The sequence below is a fragment of the Salvelinus fontinalis genome, chromosome 13 (assembly GCF_029448725.1).
Source record: "Salvelinus fontinalis isolate EN_2023a chromosome 13, ASM2944872v1, whole genome shotgun sequence".
NCBI lineage: Eukaryota > Metazoa > Chordata > Actinopteri > Salmoniformes > Salmonidae > Salvelinus > Salvelinus fontinalis.
The window spans coordinates 18,929,333-18,949,748 of NC_074677.1; the positions used below are offsets into that span (position 1 = coordinate 18,929,333).

The window sequence follows — 20,416 nt, forward strand, 5'->3', positions numbered from 1 at the left end:
TGGTGGGTTCAGTTGTTTTATTAGTAACATTGTTTTACATCATCACATTTATGTGTTCCATTTGCTCTTTTTTCGGGGCTCTTGATATAATATATGCATTTGTACATCTAATCTTGTGTTTGTTTATTCACTTATCATAGGAGGCAAAGGCCCTTGAAGCAACATACACAATGTCAATTGAAAAATGTTATTAATTCAAGCAAATGTAGACAATTATTTTATGCAGGACACAAAAAAGGGAAGAGTATAAACTAAGTGTGTATTGTCATGAAAATTGTACCTGTAACCCCCCTCTCAACAAAAGAAAAATGGCAAAGGAAATAAAAACTTAAAGGTGGGGGGAGGGGCATCCTGTCTATAACACAGGGAATATATATTATAGTAGGCTATATACATGCACATAGAACCCAATATTTGTAATTGGGTTCCCGCTCATACACACATTATAGCCTAAACATCAGCTGCTCAGCAGGACCTTGATAGGCAGACGACTTGGGTGTTTCAGGGTTGGATCAAAAGCCTGCACTCCCAGTAGCTCTCCAGATGGAGGATTGACCACGTGTTTTATGCAGTAGCCTAACAGTGCAGTTATTTTACTTTGTAGGGGGTTAAGTGCCTTGATCGAGGGCACAATGGCAGGAGATAGTAGACCAGCAGCCTTCTCGCATCAATACCACATTTATCCGGGCATTTTCATGTAGGCTACATAGAGACACCACCAATTATTGGTCATGGAAATTTGTTTAAAAGTCATGGGAAGTCATGGAAAAGTCATGAAATTACATCAGTCAAAAAGTGTATGAACCATTAACAGTGAATAATAAGAAGTCTCTATAGCATAATGTCATTTGGAACATAGTCTAATGGACTGACTTGAAAAAAGACTCCCAAATCAAGCACTGGTAATATGTGAGATTTCACATTTCCTGCAGCCTAATTGGAGTGGACTATTAGCTGTTCAGAAAGCTGCCATGGGGTGGCAGTCCGTTGTCATTGGGGGTCTGTTGAACTCTTCCTCTGTAGTGTTACAGTCACTGACGAATCAACCCATATCCTCATTATTACAGATGCTGATTGGTGGTATTGACAGTGCTTTACTATGTTTACATTTTTTGGACATTTTTACATTTTTCAACATTGTTTACACATCATTTCAAATAAACAACTGAATAAAATGACAAAAAAGAAGGAACCAGCACACTGCGCTTAATAGTATCACTGCTCTTTTATAAGCTTTACGTATCGGCATCACAGCCTTCGTCAGAGCTTGAAAAGCAGTGATACTATCAAGTTCCTATTTTTCTCATTTTATTCAACTGTTACCATGCACCTGCAAAAAAGATAGCTCAGATGTGCGAGTGCCTGTTGAATTAAATAACTGAACCAACGTGGAATAGACGTTGAATTGATGTCTGTGCCCAGTGGGATGTTGAGGAGCATAAAGTACTGTAGGCTACATCTGTGTCCTGACTAGGCCACATAACCCATCACGACTTCTTGTGAATCATTACTAAATCAATGTCATATTTAGTTCATCATTGTAGGGGAAAACTCTCACATGTTCCCAGAATTATGTTTTTAGCAGAATAGCAGCATACCACCCACTGGGCACAGACTTCAATTCAATGTCTGTTCCACCTTGGTTCAACAATGACGTGGAAACAACTTTGATTCAACCAGTGTGTACCCAGTGGGCATCTACATGTAACTATGACACTGATTGATTTATGTTGTTACATTTTTAAAAGTAACTTTTAGTCACTTTTAGCATATTATATTTTACAGGTAGGTGGGATATTTATTTTGTGTGGCCAAGCAGGCCTACTAGGCTATCTATGTAGTGAACGGAAGGCTGTGTCTTCATCCTCAATAAATGGCCTAGCCTTGCCATTTACATTGTTTATTTGCCTAACGCCCTATCTGAAATAGACAGTGATGGCTGACTCCACTGCGACGAAAGAGCTTCTGGCTGCTTGTCATCCTTTTGTCTATGAGTGGTTGACACCGTTCCCGTGAACGGGGGATAGAGAGGAGGTAAAGAAGAAAGAAACTGAGACTAGGTCCGTGTATATCTTGTGTACAAGCCTTCTCTTCGGGTATGGCAAGTAGCCCACAGAACCGGAGTTTATAAATGGTGGAGTTACAGACACTGCAGTTCCCGGGTGCTGAAGTCGGGGAGCTCGTTCTCGCTGTACGGGAAGGAGGGCGGGGTCTCGTAGCATCATCGCTCTCGATTCATTGTAAGGCTGCTGATGCTGATCAGTAGCGGAGAAAAAACCAAGGGCCATGGGGACGGGTATAAAAACCTTAGGCCTTAATACATTGTGGAGATTAATTACACGGTAAGAACGCTTAGTTTCTATTGAAATGTTAAGTTGTTATTTTAAATGTTGGACCAGCTATAAATAAGAGAGAGCGATAGGAGAGAGATATGTTTTTACAGCAGGTTGATAGGAATTCTCAGGAAGAGCAAGCGTCATATTTGTGTTATTACTGTCGTTATCGTCAAGCGTCTGTCAGGACATTGCATTGCGTCAATCTATTATTAGACATATGTCATCTTATGCATTTCACAATGAATGTATTAGATAATTGTTAAGTATTTAAACGTATCTGTCGGAAGCACTGAGGTTTGTGACGGTCGGAAAGAACTGTATGGTCGGGAAGTAACAATCTTGGCCTGTGCATTAGGACGCATACAGATGCAGCCCTTCAAATATTACGAGGAAATTGCTGCTGGCTGGCATGTTATGGTCAGGGCCATTTTAAACGATGAATTTAGACGACGCGTCTGCAACACCTGTCTTTCTGTTAGTTACTGTAACTGATATCTGCCAATGGACATATGTTGGATAAATCCTCATCGGTTGTTGAAAAACCAGCTGTGAATTGCTATTTTTCACTAGCAATAGCATATTGCTAACACTTAGTGCTGTTGTCGCCATCATTTACCTGTCCCGGGCCATCTGGTATGCTTATTGTTGTGTTTGATATTCATAGGCCAGCACATAGGCCCATATTCAACATAGTGTGTAATAGCCATAATAACAATTAGTTACCATAAAAAAACACCATCTAACTGCAAAACTTAAAACCAAATATTTTTCTTGCTTATTTCTCTAATCTGAATGAAGACGCTTATAATAACTGTGTCAACTATTTACACACAACACACCAATATGACAAGGTAGGCCTACCAGAGGGCATGCATGGAGGCCTAGATGTATTATTACAAACCATTGGCAGTTATTGGGTTATTGGCAGGTAGACTAGCGGTTAGAGAGGAGAGCCAGCAACTGGAGGGTTGCCATTTCGAATCCCGGGTCCGATGCAAAACATCTGTTGGGAAGTGAGCTTTCAACCAGAGGGGTGCTGGTATTAAATGCTAGATGCCATTGCCTGCACTTTAAAACATTTATTGAGATTCAGTCAAAATTAATCATTCTACTTGCCCATGTCAACTAAATTTGATGAGTTAACAAAATGTTTTAAGTTGAATTGACTTCAACACACTCAAAATGTGAAAACGTATTAAATCAAGTTGATTTAGCAAAAAACGATGTGTTTTCTCAACTTAGAAATTCACAACAATAAAGTCAGATCAACTGAAGCAACATATCAGTTGTGTTGACAAAAAAATCACTTTAGATAACTACAACATATCAAATTGTCTTAACTTATGAAATCAAGTTGAATCAGCTAAGATCTATATGGTTACTCAACTTAGAAATTCACAACCAAGAAGTCAAACAAACTAAAGCAACTGAAAATTACTTCAATTTATTTTGGGGGTGAAACTCATTGGAATAATATCACGTGTTACAATCATACAGTTGACAGAGTTTAAAATATTAAGGCATCCAGGTTACAAACTTTGGTAAGTTAAAACAACTAAAAGCTTTGGTTTTCTGACTGTCAAATACTTGTCCTCTACGTTTGGTAATTTGTCAAATTAACTTTTAACAAGGCACACCTGTTCATTGAAATGCATTCCAGGTGACTACCTCATGAAGCTGGTTGAGAGATGCCAAGAGTGTGCAAAGCTGTCATCAAGGCAAAGGGTGGCTACTTTGAAGAATCTAAAATCTAAAATATATTTTGATTTGTTTAACACTTTTTTGGTTACTACATGATTCCATATGTGTTATTTCATAGTTTTTATGTCTTCACTATTATTCTACAATGTAGAAAATAGTGAAAATAAAGACAAACCCTGAAATGATTAGGTGTGTCCAAACTTTTGACTGGAACTGTAAGTATTCAGACCCCTACTCAGTACTTTGTTGAAGTACATTTGACGGCGATTACAGCCTTGAGTCTTCTTGGGTATGACGCTACAAGCTTGGCACACCTGTGTTTGGGGAGTTTCTCCCATTCTTCTCTGCAGATCCTCTCAAACTCAGTCAGGTTGAATGGGGAGCGTTGCGACACAGCTATTTTCAGGTCTCTCCAGAGATGTTCGATTGGGTTCAAGTCCGGGCTCTGGCTAGGCCACTCAAGGACATTCAGAGACTTTTCCTGAAGCCACTCTTGCATTGTCTTGGCTATGTGCTTAGGGTCGTTCTCCGGTTGGAGGTGTAACTTTGCCCCAGTCTGAGGTCCTGAGCGCTCTGGAGCAGGTTTTCATCAAGGATAGCTCTGTACTTTGTACTGTTCAACTTTCCCTTGATCTTGACTAGTCTCCCAGTACCTGCTGTTGAAAAACATCCCCACGGCATGATGGGGATTGTGCCTCGACACAATTCCTTCAACCTAATGGCTTGGTTTTTGCTATTTATTATTATTATTATTTTTATTTCACCTTTATTTAACCAGGTAGGCCAGTTGAGAACAAGTTCTCATTTACAACTGCGACCTGGCCAAGATAAAGCATAGCAGTGTGACAAAAACAACAACACAGAGTTACACATAAACAAACCTAGTCAATAGCACAAAATAAAAGAAAAATAGAAAGATCTATGTCCAGTCAGGAAGGATAACTTTCACTGCCATGCAGAGTGATTAAACCTCAGGTCCTCTGGCATAGCCAGCACTGGAATCAGGTCCTCTGGCATAGCCAGCACTGGAATCAGGTCCTCTGGCATAGCCAGCACTGGAATCAGGTCCTCTGGCATAGCCAGCACTGGAATCAGGTCCTCTGGCATAGCCAGCACTGGAATCAGGTCCTCTGGCATAGCCAGCACTGGAATCAGATCCTCTGGCATAGCCAGCACTGGAATCAGATCCTCTGGCATAGCCAGCACTGGAATCAGATCCTCTGGCATAGCCAGCACTGGAATCAGATCCTCTGGCATAGCCAGCACTGGAATCAGGTCCTTTGGCATAGCCAGCACTGGAATCAGATCCTCTGGCATAGCCAGCACTGGAATCAGGTTCTCTGGCATAGCCAGCACTGGAATCAGGTCCTCTGGCATAGCCAGCACTGGAATCAGGTTCTCTGGCATAGCCAGCACTGGAATCAGGTCCTCTGGCATAGCCAGCACTGGAATCAGATCCTCTGGCATAGCCAGCACTGGAATCAGATCCTCTGGCATAGCCAGCACTGGAATCAGATCCTCTGGCATAGCCAGCACTGGAATCAGATCCTCTGGCATAGCCAGCACTGGAATCAGATCCTCTGGCATAGCCAGCACTGAAACTGGAACTGGAACTGCCCAACTGCACCATCTGCAAAGATTGCATAACCCTAATTCTCTTAAGAAATGTGACACAAAATGTTGTATTCCCTCCCTGTCTGGAAATTACATGGGCATAGCACGACAGGGGCAATTTGGAACAAACCAAAATCCGAGCTGTCTAGGCCTGGCATTAGGAGTGAATTACATTCCAGCAACATGCAATCTGAAAAAGTTATGCATTGGCAAATACAGCGAACCTTGTATTTGTTTTGAGCGGAAGATGAAATTGGACATGTGCCAAAGCCTTGCGAATAGACAGAAAGACATTTGTAGCAATTTGCTAAATGGAAGTCCTGAGGCTAGGAGTAGCATTTACTAATTATTGCCACAAATGAACTGGCATCAAACAGCAATGGTGCTTAGAAATCTACCAAAAACAAACATGACATTAGTACCCAACACAATGTAACACACTGGCAACAATTTCCACTAGAGATGGAAATCAGTAAAAGGGCATGCTAACACAGAACATCTTTCTTTATGACTGGCGGGCAGCGGCTAAGCAGCGTCTGGAGAATCCGGTAGCAACACAGGTTTGATGTCTCCGTGGAGACTATAAAGTGGGCCATGATGCCAGTGTGCTTTGTGTGCCCCCTCTACTTCAACAGCATAGGAATCCATGCATCAGAGCGGCTGGGAAACGGGCCACTCTGGTCGCGGGAACCTCACTGCCTTCTCCACTTTCTCAGTGTCCATTAGCCTTGGGGAAGCATTACCTACTGTGGGAAGCATTGGAGTCAACATTGGCCAGCATCCCTGTGGAATGCTTTCAACACCTTGTAGAGTCCATTCTCCGGCGAATTGAGGCTGTTCAGAGTGCAAAAGAGGGTGCAACTCAATATTAGGAAGGTGTTCCTAATGTTTTGTATACTCAATGTATAAAAGTTATACTGTGTGTGTCCCAATAATATCTAATTTCTCCTGAAGTGTGCACTTATTCACTTCTTTCCATAAATCTAAAAACTTTGGTTTGGTGGAGGCATGGGCAGGTGGGAGTTTCCACTGTATTTATTTTACCAGTCATTCCTTTTAAGTCAGAGAGGATATGTGAACAAGTGCACACTTTGGGAGGAAGGATAAATAATTGGGACAAAACCCATGTATATGAAAAAAAAAGCATTGGATTATGTCCCAGCACCAAAAGTGGAACGGGTCAATAATCATATTTATATGTAGCCTACAGCTTAATTTTACCCCGCCCCTGGTTCTGGCCGATTGCAGTCTACCGCAGCATCCCTCTAACATGGGCAGTTTCTGGGTTAATACCGCATTAGTGCTCATGTATAGTGTTGTGTAACAGGAGAGACAGCTGTGTCCAGTTGTAGTCTGCTAGTGCATGGGCTGTAGTAGTACCCACCATCATCCCAACATGTGCCAGGTCTTGGTCACAGCATGGACCAGTCCATGGGGAATATTTATGGTTTAACAACTATATAGATTGATTTCTATGAGGTCCACTAAAAATAATGTTGAATGTCCAATCCCTCAGTACAATTTGAAGCCAGTGGCCCTGATTCTGACTCTGGTGCAGGGAAAACATTGAATACAACCTTGGCAACAAAAAAAAGGCTGACTAAATAGTTGGTTGAAGTTATTAACTAGCAATTTCCATAGACAGCTTCTTGCCAGCTAAATTCCAGGACCAAAGTCATATGAACTGCTATCAATCCCTTGAAATGATATCAACAATAAGTAATGATGTATGAATGTTCTTTAATTAAGTATGAAAGATGAACTCAGTTTAAATGAATAAATATAAATAGGCTTCTAGGAACATTATATTATGTTCAACATCTACAGTGATTCACCTGAAAATGTACTCGACCAGTACTGGTTCCTGTAATCATTCAAATACTTTAACAGGACAAATAATGTTATTATATTATATCTTCAGGTTGGTGAGACAAAAGGTGTATTCTAAGAAATAATAATAGCTTTGCAGTACAGGACAATTGCAGTATATATAATCTACTCTTCAGCATGCCAGTCATTTTCCAATACCATAAAGGAAATCTTGTACAATTGTATTTGATACCTAGGGCAAGTTGAGGCTTAGGCCTTATTATCATGTCTCATCCTCAGTTCATCCATAGTGAAGAGCGCTTCCACTGTGGCGTATTTAACAGTGGTACTGTACAGCTCATTGTTGTGTTGGAGAGAACAGGACAACTCTGATGCCATAACTCCTCCTTCCAGATGAATTATTAAGGCTATCCTCCACACAACTGGGTTTGTAAGGCAGGGAGGGAGGAAAGAGGGAAGGAGGTAGGAAGGCTGGGAGACAGGGAGAGAGGGATAAGAACTGAGAGGGCGGGAGGGAAGTAAGAGTACTGGGAGGCAGGAAGGGAGGTAGGAGGACTGGGAGGCAAGTAGAGAGAGACAGGAGGAAGGGGGTACATTTGGAGCAGTGGACAGGCTGAAAGATATACTGTACCTGCTCAGAGTGTGTGTACTAAAAGTTAAAAACTGTGTTTTGACGTAAGGGTTATTTTTTTACACAGGATGGGCAGTTTCATATGAGGTGTTGCTGTTATGTTTGTTGAAGGTTTCTGTAATCTCTGACCTTCTGTGGATTACACAATGCTTCCTGTTGTTACATAGCCCGGTAGTGTTACCAAAGAGCCTGGATGTCATCCAAACAAAACAGCACAGCTAAACAAAATACTCTAATAACAAATTATTATTATTATGATTTTAATTTTTTTCCCTTTTCTCCCCAATTTCGTGGTATCCAATTGTTAGTAGTTACTATCTTGTCTCATCACTACAACTCCCATACGGGCTCGGGAGAGACGAAGGTCGAAAGCCATGTGTAACGGATGTGAAATGGCTAGCTAGTTAGCGGGTGCGCGCTAGTAGCATTTCAATCAGTTACGTCACTTGCTCTGAGACATTAAGTAGGGTTGCCCCTTGCTCTGCAAGGGCCGCGGCTTTTGTGGAGCGATGGGTAACGACGCTTCGTGGGTGTCAGTTGTTGATGTGTGCAGAGGGTCCCTGGTTCGCGCTCGTGTCGGGGCGAGGGGACGGTTTAAAGTTATACTGTTGACCCGGATCACTGGTTGCTGCGGAAAAGGAGGAGGTTGAAAGGGGGGTGAGTGTAACGGATGTGAAAGAGACGAAGGTCGAAAGCCATGCGTCCTCCGAAACACAACCCAACCAAGCCGCACTGCTTCTTAACACAGCGCGCCTCCAACCCGGAAGCCAGCTGCACCAATGTGTCGGAGGAAACACCATGCACCTGGCGACCTGGTTAGCGTGCACTGTGCCCGGCCCGCCACAGGAGTCGCTAGTGCACGATGAGACAAGGATATCCCTACCGGCCAAACCCTCCCTAACCCGGACAGGCCAATTGTGCGTCGCCCCACGGACCTCCCGGTCACAGCCGGCTACGACAGAGCCTGGGCGCGAACCCAGAGTCTCTGGTGGCACAGCTTGCACTGAGATGCAGTACCACTGCGCCACCCGGGAGGCCTAATAACAAATGATGTTACACAAAACACTCTAATAACACTACCATTGCCACAATGACATAATAGGTAGACCTAAACAAAGTAGACTTTTGCCCTGTACTGTATACAATTTTGATCTGTCAAACAATAAAAACAAATTATCGAGTTAATTGCAGGATTTGCTGTGATTAATCACGATTAATTCTGAATTTGCTCAAATTGAGCTGTAATTTACAAAAAACGATACAAAAAGCAACAAGAATATTGACATAATGGTTAGCAAAATCAGTAATGGATAGCAAAATCAGTAATGGATAGCAAAATCAGTAATGGATAGCAAAATATTTAATGGATAGCAAAATCAGTAATGGATAGCAAAATATTTAATGGATAGCAAAATCAGTAATGGATAGCAAAATATTTAATGGATAGCAAAATCAGTAATGGATAGCAAAATCAGGTAAAGCAAACTATCTTTAACCTCAATGTCAATTTTTTGACATCGCATTGTTGTTTTTGGCCGTATAGATGATTTATTTTGGATGTTTTCAGTGAATTTTGAACGATTTCAGACTAATCACGATGAAAAACTATTTTTGCACAAAAATGACAAAAACTTCACTTGAGTTAACTGCTCTTATAAAATTAGATTCCATTCTATTCTTCAAACCAGCGCTTATCAAATTGAATTGGTGCTTGATGTGTTGGTGTCTATTTCTAGTAAACACAAAGTGTTGATTCCTCTAGAGAGGTTCCAAACGAGGATACGGCAGACACTCAACATCTTTTAGTAAGGCCTGGTTGCCCTGTGCTACTGTGATCTGAGGGTCCTTTGAGTGGATGTAACCCCTCTACCCTCCCGTCCAATCCTAATGAGCTTTCCTTATCAAAGACTGCCATGAAAGCACTCCCCCCACCCCCTGCATGGGTTAATTTTACTTTTTGAGGAGGAGGACGAGGGTATTGGGATGGGGTGAAGGGGGGAGTGTCTGCCTGAGCCATGTTCCATGTCTTCTGGTGCTTAACAGACAGCAGCAGGCCCTCCGGGCACTGCCTGAAAAGCCTGGCCCTTACATCTCAATTGGCGTGACGACACGAAGGGGTACTTGTGCAAGCTCCAGAGGAGTATTACGGGATTTAGAGCATTTAGGACACCCCTGATCAAACCTCATGCTACTCCCACCACCACCACCACCACCACTGTTCTCATTACCACTTCACCATGTCACACACACACATTCTTAGGCGTACAAGCGAACGAACACAAGCACACACACCATGACCACCATCCCCATCATCACAACACATAACACCACAGGACCAGCTACACTGAAGGAATCTGTCAGATTCAAAGACGGCCAGTCCCAAGAGTTGAGCAGGCCTTTGACTAGCACAAATGTCTGTAGAATTTATTTCCTCTTTCCTTAGTTTTTAGTGTTTTATTGTGGAATAGCTTAGGCTAACACATTTTCACACATTGTTGTGATATTGATTGTTACCTAAAAACCTATAAATCGTTTTCAATTCAGTAGTCGATGTGACCAAACCCATGTTATTTAATTACACCAAATGTGTATTATGTAAATGTTATAAATGTTGATGTGTTAAATATAGTTAAATAAAGGTTAAATACAAAATAAATTATTTAAAATAAAAGGTAAATCTGGAGTTTGTATAAGACTGTCACTGAGGGCATTGAAGCCAGACAGCCCTTCACAGACAGTCATTTTCCAGCCACAGTACAATTGGACATTGTAGTGTCTGTCAGCATTCATTTCAATACCATTTTGTTGAGCGTCATTGCATTAGTTTTACATTTCAGTATAGAATGAGACCAGTTCTCTGTGATTTTCCACTATCATGAGTTTGTTAGGTAGGAGAGGTCTGTTCAGTGTCACTATGCTCTGTGAGTAACCTGTTCATCACTCATGTCCATTGCTTTCCTGCCCTCATCCAGAAGTGCTATGAAGAAACAGAGTGCCCATGAATCTATGGGTGCATTCTTAAATTCACTCTGGCTATCTACTCTGATTTCAGAGTATTTTTGTCTGAGTGTGCCAGAGCACAGAATAACAGATGAATTTACGAACGCGCCCATTGAATATGACCGGTGTCATATTCAACAGCAAAAAACGAGCAAAAAATTAAAAAATTAAAAAACGTAATTAAATCCTTGCCAGCAGCACAGTTACAATCACCAACGCTCTAGACAACATGAAAACAGCCTAACCAGCTCTGCTAGGGTGAGTAAAATGGTCAGAGTGAGATGTTCTCTCATTTGTATCTGGAAGTAGATAGCAAGCTAGCCAACTTTAGCCAGTTATTTTGGGTGCTTGACTGCCGATGTGATGTCAGAATTCTCAGATCAACCCTACTCCTTGGCCAGAGCGTCCAGTGTGCGCTCTAAACGATCCAAGAGACAAATGCTCTGAATTTACTTATTCACTCTTATTCACAATTTCCGGCCATGCCCCCCCCCCCCCCCCCACACATTTTTGTCCCCCCCCCCCCCCCAGTTTTATGATTGGAATGTGGTACAAAACGAGGCAACGGTGTGCTTTAGGACCATGCGGACGCATCTGAGCAGTCGTATAGGCTATTTGGAGTGTTTATCTGTCTGTCCCCCCCCCCCACTGCTAAAACCAAAGCTGCACCCCTGATGTATACCACATTGTATTCAGAATTAAGATTTCTTCATGGTTTCAGACACAACATCTAGGAAGACTCCCCTCATGCAATTAGATTGCATTAGGCCTTTTGCCGTTCTGATGTGGCATGGACCCACAGTTATCCTAGCCATGTCTTCATTTTTCTTGTAGGATCAAATGGTCCAGACCAGAAAGAGCCATACCAGACTAACTTGCTATGAGAAAGGTCATAAAGACTCCAGAGGGTCGTTTATGTTGCTTTTCTTTTGAATGGTGGATGAGCCGTATTCTCTTGCGATTTCGTCTGCATATTCACACTCTGCCAAAAAAAGATATGAACTGTAGCCTATTTCTAAAAAGCACCCATGGTCCATGGACAGCGACCACAAGCAACACTGAAGCAACACTTTAAGTGAAAGCACTTAAAAAGCCTAGCGACTGATAAGCGCAGGTGGAAGAAACATGACTCTACTATCTTCATCTGAAATCTTAGTGTGATGTTTAAATCATTGTTATATGTCACACTGCCTCTGATAATGAGGATCTTTTATTCAAGGAAGCTATAGCAGTGTGTGTGTGAACAGTGGCTGAAATTACAGAGCATGGGTTCTACAGTCTTTGTAAGAGACTGCTGCTAAGTTCGGGGCCGTGGTCTAGTGGTAACATTTGTGACTCCCCGTTGAAGAGTGGGATTCAATCACTGTGTCTCTTCACCTCTCTCTCACTATTTCTAATCTGTCAATAAAGCGTCCTAAAAAGTATGAGAGGGATTCTCCACCTCCTTAACAAAGAGAGATTGCTGCTAGTGAGTCAGAGGCTGTCTTTAATATTTCTCCTGATGTGGGGGAGGTTCTTCTGTCTTCTCTCCTTGGCTTGATGTGCGTAGGAGATAGCTGTAGTTCACAAACATGTTGCTAGGTTACGCTTGGCCATTCTTTCAATGGATGCCCAGGACTGCCTCCAAACTCCAACATCTCCCTCTGCCATGGTCTTTAGCCTCAGCCAATCATATCAGACCACTGGCATATCTCCTTATGCAAACACACAGCAGCACAATGCTGTGCCCCACTGTATTCTGCCCTTCCCCCTATACCCATAGGAAGGTGTTTGGGGGTGGGGATGCTGCGATTATTTTTTTTGTCCGCGCTACAGACAGCTATATCGGTCCACTAGTACAGGATTAGTAAAGGCCCACTGCACTACTTTTGTGAAGAAAAAAACTAAATGATAATTTTTTAAATTATATAATGTCTGATTTTTCAGGGGGTGCTGTGGCTATGCCTCCCCCAAGCTCTACTCTAACACCCGCCAACAAAACCCTTTCTCTTACCTAACAACATGTATACAGTAATATGTGCACAGTACTTCAAATTGGGATGAGTAGGACATTAGTACAGTTAGAAAAACTGTTTGTTTCAGCAGTGATTGTTCATAACATTACCCTCTAAAGCTAATGAGGTGCTAACCTGTTGCACCCTCGACAACTACTGTGATTATTATTATTTGACCATGCTGGTCATTTATGAACATTTGAACATCTTGGCCATGTTCTGTTATAATCTCCACCCGGCACAGCCAGAAGAGGACTGGCCACCCCTCATAGCCTGGTTCCTCTCTAGGTTTCTTCCTACGTTTTGGCCTTTCTAGGAGTTTTTCCTAGCCACCGTGCTTCTACACCTGCATTGCTTGCTGTTTGGGGTTTTAGGCTGGGTTTCTGTACAGCACTTTGAGATATCAGCTGATGTAAGAAGGGCTATATAAATAAATACATTTGATTTGATTTGATGATCCACTGCACATTTTTTTTGTCAATATTGCCCAAGCAATTTAGCTGGCAACTGAGTGGGGTATGAGACACTGGAGCAATGATGAGCAATGAGCAACATATACAGTGGGGCAAAAAAGTATTTAGTCAGCCACCAATTGTGCAAGTTCTCCCACTTAAAAAGATGAGAGAGGCCTGTAATTTTCATCATAGGTATACTTCAACTATGACAGACAAAAATGAGGGGAAAAAATCCAGAAAAATACATTGTAGGATTTTTAATGAATTTATTTGCAAATTATGGTGGAAAATAAGTATTCCACCATTATAGAGTTTTGAGTGTTGGGGGCGGTGTGTCACAGCATCATCGGACTGAGCTTGTTGTCATTTCAGGCAATCTCAAAGCTGTGCGTTACAGGGAAGACATCCTCCTCCCTCATGTGGTACCCTTCCTGCAGGCTCATCTTGACATGACCCTCCAGCATGACAATGCCACCAGCCATACTGCTCGTTCTGTGCATGGCCACACCAGATACTGACTGTTACTTTAGATTTTGACCCCCACTTTGTTCAGGGACACATTATTCAATTTCTGTTGGACACATGTCTGTGGAACTTGTTCAGTTTATGTCTCAGTTGTTGAATCTTGTTATGTTCACACATGTTAAGTTTGCTGAAAATAAACATAGTTGACAGTGAGAGGACGTTTATTTATTTGCTGAGTTTATATATATATATATATATATATATTTATATATATATATATATATATATATATATATATATATATATATATATATATATATATATATATATTTTTATCCCTTTTTCTCCCCAATTTCGATCTTGTCTCATCGCTGCAACTCCTCAACAGGCTCGGTACGTGTGTCCTCTGAAATGCCAAACCTCTGAAATGCCAAACCGTGCTTCTTAACACCCGCCCGCTTAACCCGGAAGCCACCTGCGCTAATGTGTCAGAGGAAACACTGTTCAATTGACTGCCGGGGTCAGCAATGCAGGCGCCCGGACCACCACAAGGAGTCGCTAGAGCATGATGAGCCAAGTAAACCCCCCCCCCGGCCAAACCCTCCAATAACTCGGACAACGCTGGGCCAATTGTGCACCGCCCTATGGGACTCCCGATCACAGCCCGTTGCGATGCAGTTCCTTAGACTGTTGCGCCACTCGGGAGGCTTGAACAATATTTTTCTTAAAGGTAGCTTTAGTGTAGCTTAATTTCTTCCAATGATTAAGTAATTAATTAAACTACGTTTTCATAGCTTCCCCAACACTCAAAACTCTATTTCCCCCATTTATTTACTCATCTCTCCTATAGCTTGTTGTTGCATGTTGAGTGACACATCTGTGGGCTACTGGAATTTATCAGCTAACAAGCAATCAACAAATAGATGTTGTCCCTGCCCTGGGCATCCACTCAACCTTAGTGCCTGTCAAGTCAATGCAGACATAAGGATAACTAGATTCAGATAACTTTTCACTTCCCAATTCTAATTTAGGAAGTTTAAATGGTATTCGTCCAGCTAGCCAGCTAGTTAAGCATTCAAAACACTATCAAAAACTAAAAAACTAAATGTAAAATATACATTGCTAGCTAGCTAGCAAATTAGCATGTTTGTCCCATTTAACTCCAACATGGGAGTTGATTTTCTCTTCAAAAATGGTTGCCATGTTTTCCTAAATATTTTGGAACAGCACACTGATCACATGACCAATATCGGCGCTCTGATTGGAGGATTCCCAAAAATGTCCCCTTAGTGGCGCTGTTGATCAAGATTCCCAGCATAATAAAAAGTTGCTAATTTTTTATGTAAAATAGTTGCAGCAACCATTGCTGGCAACACTGCCTCAAACAGTTGCCAGTGTATCGTGGCCTGCTTTGATGTTGTGAATTTAATGGATATTTCATATCCTGATGTTCAATGATTTGTCTGTCCACTGGTCTGCATCTGTGAAATGGGTTGTAACATTTGGAAAACCACTGGCTTACAATGTGTACCATCTGTAGTCAGCATCTGTGAGGATGAAAACCTGGTCAATTGAAAACATGGTCAATTTTTACACGTAGGTTTACACACTATGCAGCGGCCTGACTTGTCTAACTCAATGAGCCACTCCTAAACCATAGCTACTGCCAATACTGGCTCTACTAGCACCATGCAATTAATTGCTTTACTATCATGCTTGAATAATCAATGTACAATGGCAGAAAAAGTATGTGAACCCTGGACTTCTATATAAATTGGTCATACATTTTTATCTGGACTTTGTGGATCTGAGGCTCTTTCCCCTGTTGCCTCCATCATCCTCCAAATCCCACAAACATCAGCCAACTGGTCCTTGTTTGGGAACACACGCATCAAAGCATGCAACAGGCTGACCAAAACAAGGGTTGAAAAATTGGTGGCCATCCCTGCAAATTTGAGGATTTTTGAGCCTTACAACGAGCCATCCTCAACAAGGTTGGAAAGTGACAGTGAAGATGAGGCCTCAGAGTCTGATGTTCAAGAAGTGGACATTGAGGAGGTCCAGGGAGAAGACAGAGAAGCCTGAGAGGAAGACAACCAAAGCTTTAGTTTCTAGACTATCATTTTACAGATGTATGTTGAAAACGTTTTTAGAAGATGCGATGGATCATTGGGGATCATTCAATATTCCTTTTCTTTTGGTGTTCAGTGAAACCATCCCATGTGAAGAATCAACTCATTTAATTAAAGTTCAATTCATAACTAAATAGTTTTTAAAAATTTCTATTGGAAGGATTTAATCATTTGCAATTATGTCTACTTATGATAAGGTAAAAGGTTTATGTTTCTGTCTCCGTATGATATGGTAAATACAGTTGAAGTCGGAAGTTTACATAAACCTGAGCCAAATTCATTTAAACTCAGTTTTTCACAATTCCTGACATTTAACCCTAGTAAAAATTCCCTGTCTTAGGTAAGTTAGGATCACCACTTTATTTTAAGAATGTGAAATGCCAGAATAATAGTGGAGAGAATGATTTATTTCAGCTTTTATTTCTTTCATCACATTCCCAGTGGGTCAGAAGTTTACATACACTCAATTAGTATTTGGTAGAATTGCCTTTAAATTGTTTAACTTGGGTCAAACGTTTCGGGTAGCCTTCCACAAGCTTCCCACAATGAGTTGGGAGAATTTTGGCCCAGTTCTACTGACAGAGCTGGTGTAACTGAGTCAGATTTGTCGGCCTCCTTGCTCGCACACGCCTTTTCTGTTCTGCCCACAATGGCCACTCCAATACCTTGACTTTGTTGTCCTTATGCCATTGTGCCACAACTTTGGAAGTATGCTTGGGGTCATTGTCCATTTGAAGACCCATTTGCGACCAAGCTTTAACTTCCTGACTGATGTCTTGAGATGTTGCTTCAATATATCCACATAATTTTCCTCCGTCATGATGCCATCTATTTCGTGAAGTGCACCAGTCCCTCCTGCAGCAAAGCACCCCACAACATGATGCTGCCACCCCGTGCTTCACGGTTGGGATGGTGTTTCCTCGGCTTGCAAGCATCCCCCTTTTAACATCCAAACATAACGATAGTCATTATGGCCAAACAGTTCTATTTTTGTTTCATCAGACCAGAGGACATTTCTCCAAAAAGTACGATCTTTGTCCCCATGTGCAGTTGCAAACCATAGTCTGGCTTTTTTTTATTGTGGTTTTGGAGCAGTGGCTTCTTCCTTGCTGAGCGGCCTTTCAGGTTATGTTGATGGTGGACTCGTTTTACTGTGGATATAGATACTTTTGTACCTGTTTCCTCCAGCATCTTCACAAGGTCCTTTGCTGTTGTTCAGGGATTGATTTGCACTTTTTGCACCAGAGTACGTTCATCTCTAGGAGACAGAACGCGTCTCCTTCCTGAGAGGTATGACGGCTGCGTGGTCCTATGGTGTTTATTCTTGTGTACTATTATTTGTACAGATGAACGTGGTACCTTCAGGCGTTTGGAAATCGCTCCCAAGGATGATTTATTTTTATTTTCCCATGATGTCAAGCAAAGAGGCACTGAGTTTGAAGGTAGGCCTTGAAATACATCCACAGGTACACCTCCAATTGACTCAAATGATGTCAATTAGCCTATCAGAAGCTTCTAAAGCCCTGACATCAATTTCTGTAATTTTCCAAGCTGTTTAAAGGCACAGTCAACTTAGTGTATGTAAACTTCTGACCCACTGGAATTGTGATACAGTGAATTATAAGTGAAATAATCTGTCTGTAAACAATTGTTGGAAAAATTACTTGTGTCATGCAGAAAGTAGATGTCCTAACCTACTTGCCAAAACTATAGTCTGTTAACAAGACATTTGTGAAGTGGTTGAAAAATGAGTTTTAATGACTTCCGACTTCCACTGTACATACAATGCAAAAAACTTCTACATTTAAATGGTATTAATATTTATTTGCATATATTTCGGTTAATCCCCATATATTCCCGTTAATTCCCATATATTCCCGTTATTTCCCACGAAAAGTTTCCTCTTCTAAATATTCCCCAAAATGTGCAACCCAGGTTGAGGATCAGACCTGCACAACGGCCAGGAGGAATATTGGACCACTCCTCTTTACAAACTGTTTCAGTTCAGCAATATTCTTGGGATGTCTGGTGTGAACCGCTCTCTTGAGATCATGCCACAACAGCATCTCAATCGGGTTGAGGTTAGGACTCCAGAAGGCGTATTTTCTTCTGTTGAATCCATTCTGTTGTTGATTTACTTCTGTGTTTTGGGTCGTTGTCCTGTTGCATCACCCAACTTCTGTCGAGCTTCAATTGGCGGACAGATAGCCTTACATTCTCCTGCAAAATGTCTTGATAAACTTGGAAACTAATTTTTATGTCGTTAATTGCAAGCTGTCCAGGCCCTGAGGCAACAAAGCAGCTCCCTTCACCATACTTTACAGTTGGGATGAGGTTTTGATGTTGGTGTGCTGTGCCTTTTTTTCACCACACATAGAGTTGTGTGTTCTTTGCAAACAACTCAACTTTAGTTTAATCTGTCCATAGAATATTTTGCCAGTAGCGCTGTGGAACATCCAGATGCTCTTTTGCGAACTTCAGACGTGCAGCAATGTTTTTTTTTGGATACCAGTGGCTTCTTCCATTGTGTCCTCCCATGAATACCATTCTTGTTTAGTGTTTTACGTATTGTAGAGTCGTCAACAGAGATGTTAGCATCTTCTAGAGATTTCTGAAAGTCTTTAGCTGACACTCTAGGATTCTTCTTAACCTCATTGAGCATTCTGCGCTGTATTCTTGCAGTCATCTTTGCAGGACGGCCACTCCTAGGGAGAGTAGCAACAGTGCTGAACTTTCTCCATTCATAGACACTTTTTCTTACTGTGGACTGATGAACATCAAGGTTTTTAGAGATACTTTTGTAACCCTTTCCAGCTTTATGTAAGTCAACAATTCTTAAACTTGGGTCTTCTGTGATGTCTTTTGTTCAAGGCATAGTTCACATCAGGCAATGCTTCTTGTGAATAGCAAACTCACATTTTGTGAATGTTTTTTATAGGGCAGGGCAGCTTTAACCAACATCTCCAATCTCGTCTCAATGATTGGACTCCAGGTTAGCTGACACCTGACTCCAATTAGCTTTTGGAGAAGTCATTAGCCTTGGGGTTCACATACTTTTTCCAACCTACACTGTGAATGTTTAAATTATGTATTCAATATAGACAAGAAAAATACAATAATTTGTGTGTTATTAGTTTAAGCAGACTGTGTTTGTCTGTTGTTGTGACTTAGATGAAGCTCAGGTCTAATTTATGCAGAAATCCAGATGATTCCAAAGGGTTCATATACTTTTTCTTGCCACTGTATGTAAACGCTTAAATTGAGATTATCTTCCTGATCCTTCAATGACAGTTGTCTAAAATGTATCTTATTCCTCTCTACACACAGCTCTTCTGTCTACTAAGATCATGAGGAAGAGGAAGAACTGGAAACCACAGGAGGGCCTCTGTTCGTTTCTATGAAGTCTCAATGAAAGCATTGGAGCAGCTGTAATATTTGACTCAATGGCAAAGAAGGGACGCACTAAGGGCGAGAAGCCCGAAGCGCTCATCTCTGCTTTACAGGCAGCTAACGAAGATCTCAGGTCCAAACTGACTGACATTCAAATAGAACTTCATCAAGAGAAATGCAAGGTAGGCCACGTTGGAACACTACATCACATGTACATCTTCCCTTCTTATACACCTACACTGAGTGTACAAAACATTATGAATGCCTGCTCTTCCCATGAGATAAACTGACCAGGTGAATCCAGGTGAAAGCTATGATCCTTTATTGATGTCAGTTGTTATATCCACTTCAATCAGTGTAGATGAAGGGGAGGAGACAGGTTAAAGAAGGATTTTTAAGCCTTGAGACAGTTGAGACATGGATTGTGTATGTGTGCCATTCAGAGGGTAAATGGCCAAGACAAAATATTTAAGTGCCTTTGAATGGGGTATGGTAGTAGGTGCCAGGCGCACCAGTTTGTGTCAAGAACGGCAATGCTGCTGGGTTTTTCACACTCAACAGTTTCCCGTGTATATCAAAAATGGTCCACCATCCAAAGGACATCCAGCCAACTTGACGCAACTGTGGGAAGCATTAGAGGCAACATGGTCCAGTATCCCCGTGGAATGCTTTTGACCCCTTGTAGAATCCATGCCCTGACTAATTGAGGCTGTTCTGAGGGTGAAAGGGTGGGGCTGCAATCAATATTAGGAATGTGTTCCTAATGTTTTGTACACTCAGTGTATAACAGTGTCTTCAACTGCAGATGGCACATGCTTTTTGTTGGTAATGAGTTGCTTGACAAAGTCCAACAATTTAAGAAGGATCT

General features: G+C 41.7%; 1 protein-coding gene across 2 annotated transcripts in view; it reads left to right on the top strand.

Moving 5' to 3' along the window:
- Positions 1–1,967: 1,967 nt before the first annotated feature.
- Positions 1,968–20,416, top strand: part of jakmip2 (janus kinase and microtubule interacting protein 2) — a 40,782-nt gene continuing 22,333 nt past the window's right edge. The window contains exons 1-2 of one of the 2 annotated variants that reach the window (XM_055941971.1): positions 1,968–2,342; positions 19,486–19,730. In XM_055941971.1, the coding sequence (XP_055797946.1) occupies positions 19,602–19,730 (129 nt within the window). In that variant the 5' untranslated portion in view covers positions 1,968–2,342; positions 19,486–19,601. The remainder of the gene's footprint in view (positions 2,343–19,485; positions 19,731–20,416) is intronic. The other variant, XM_055941970.1, reaches the window with a different exon arrangement.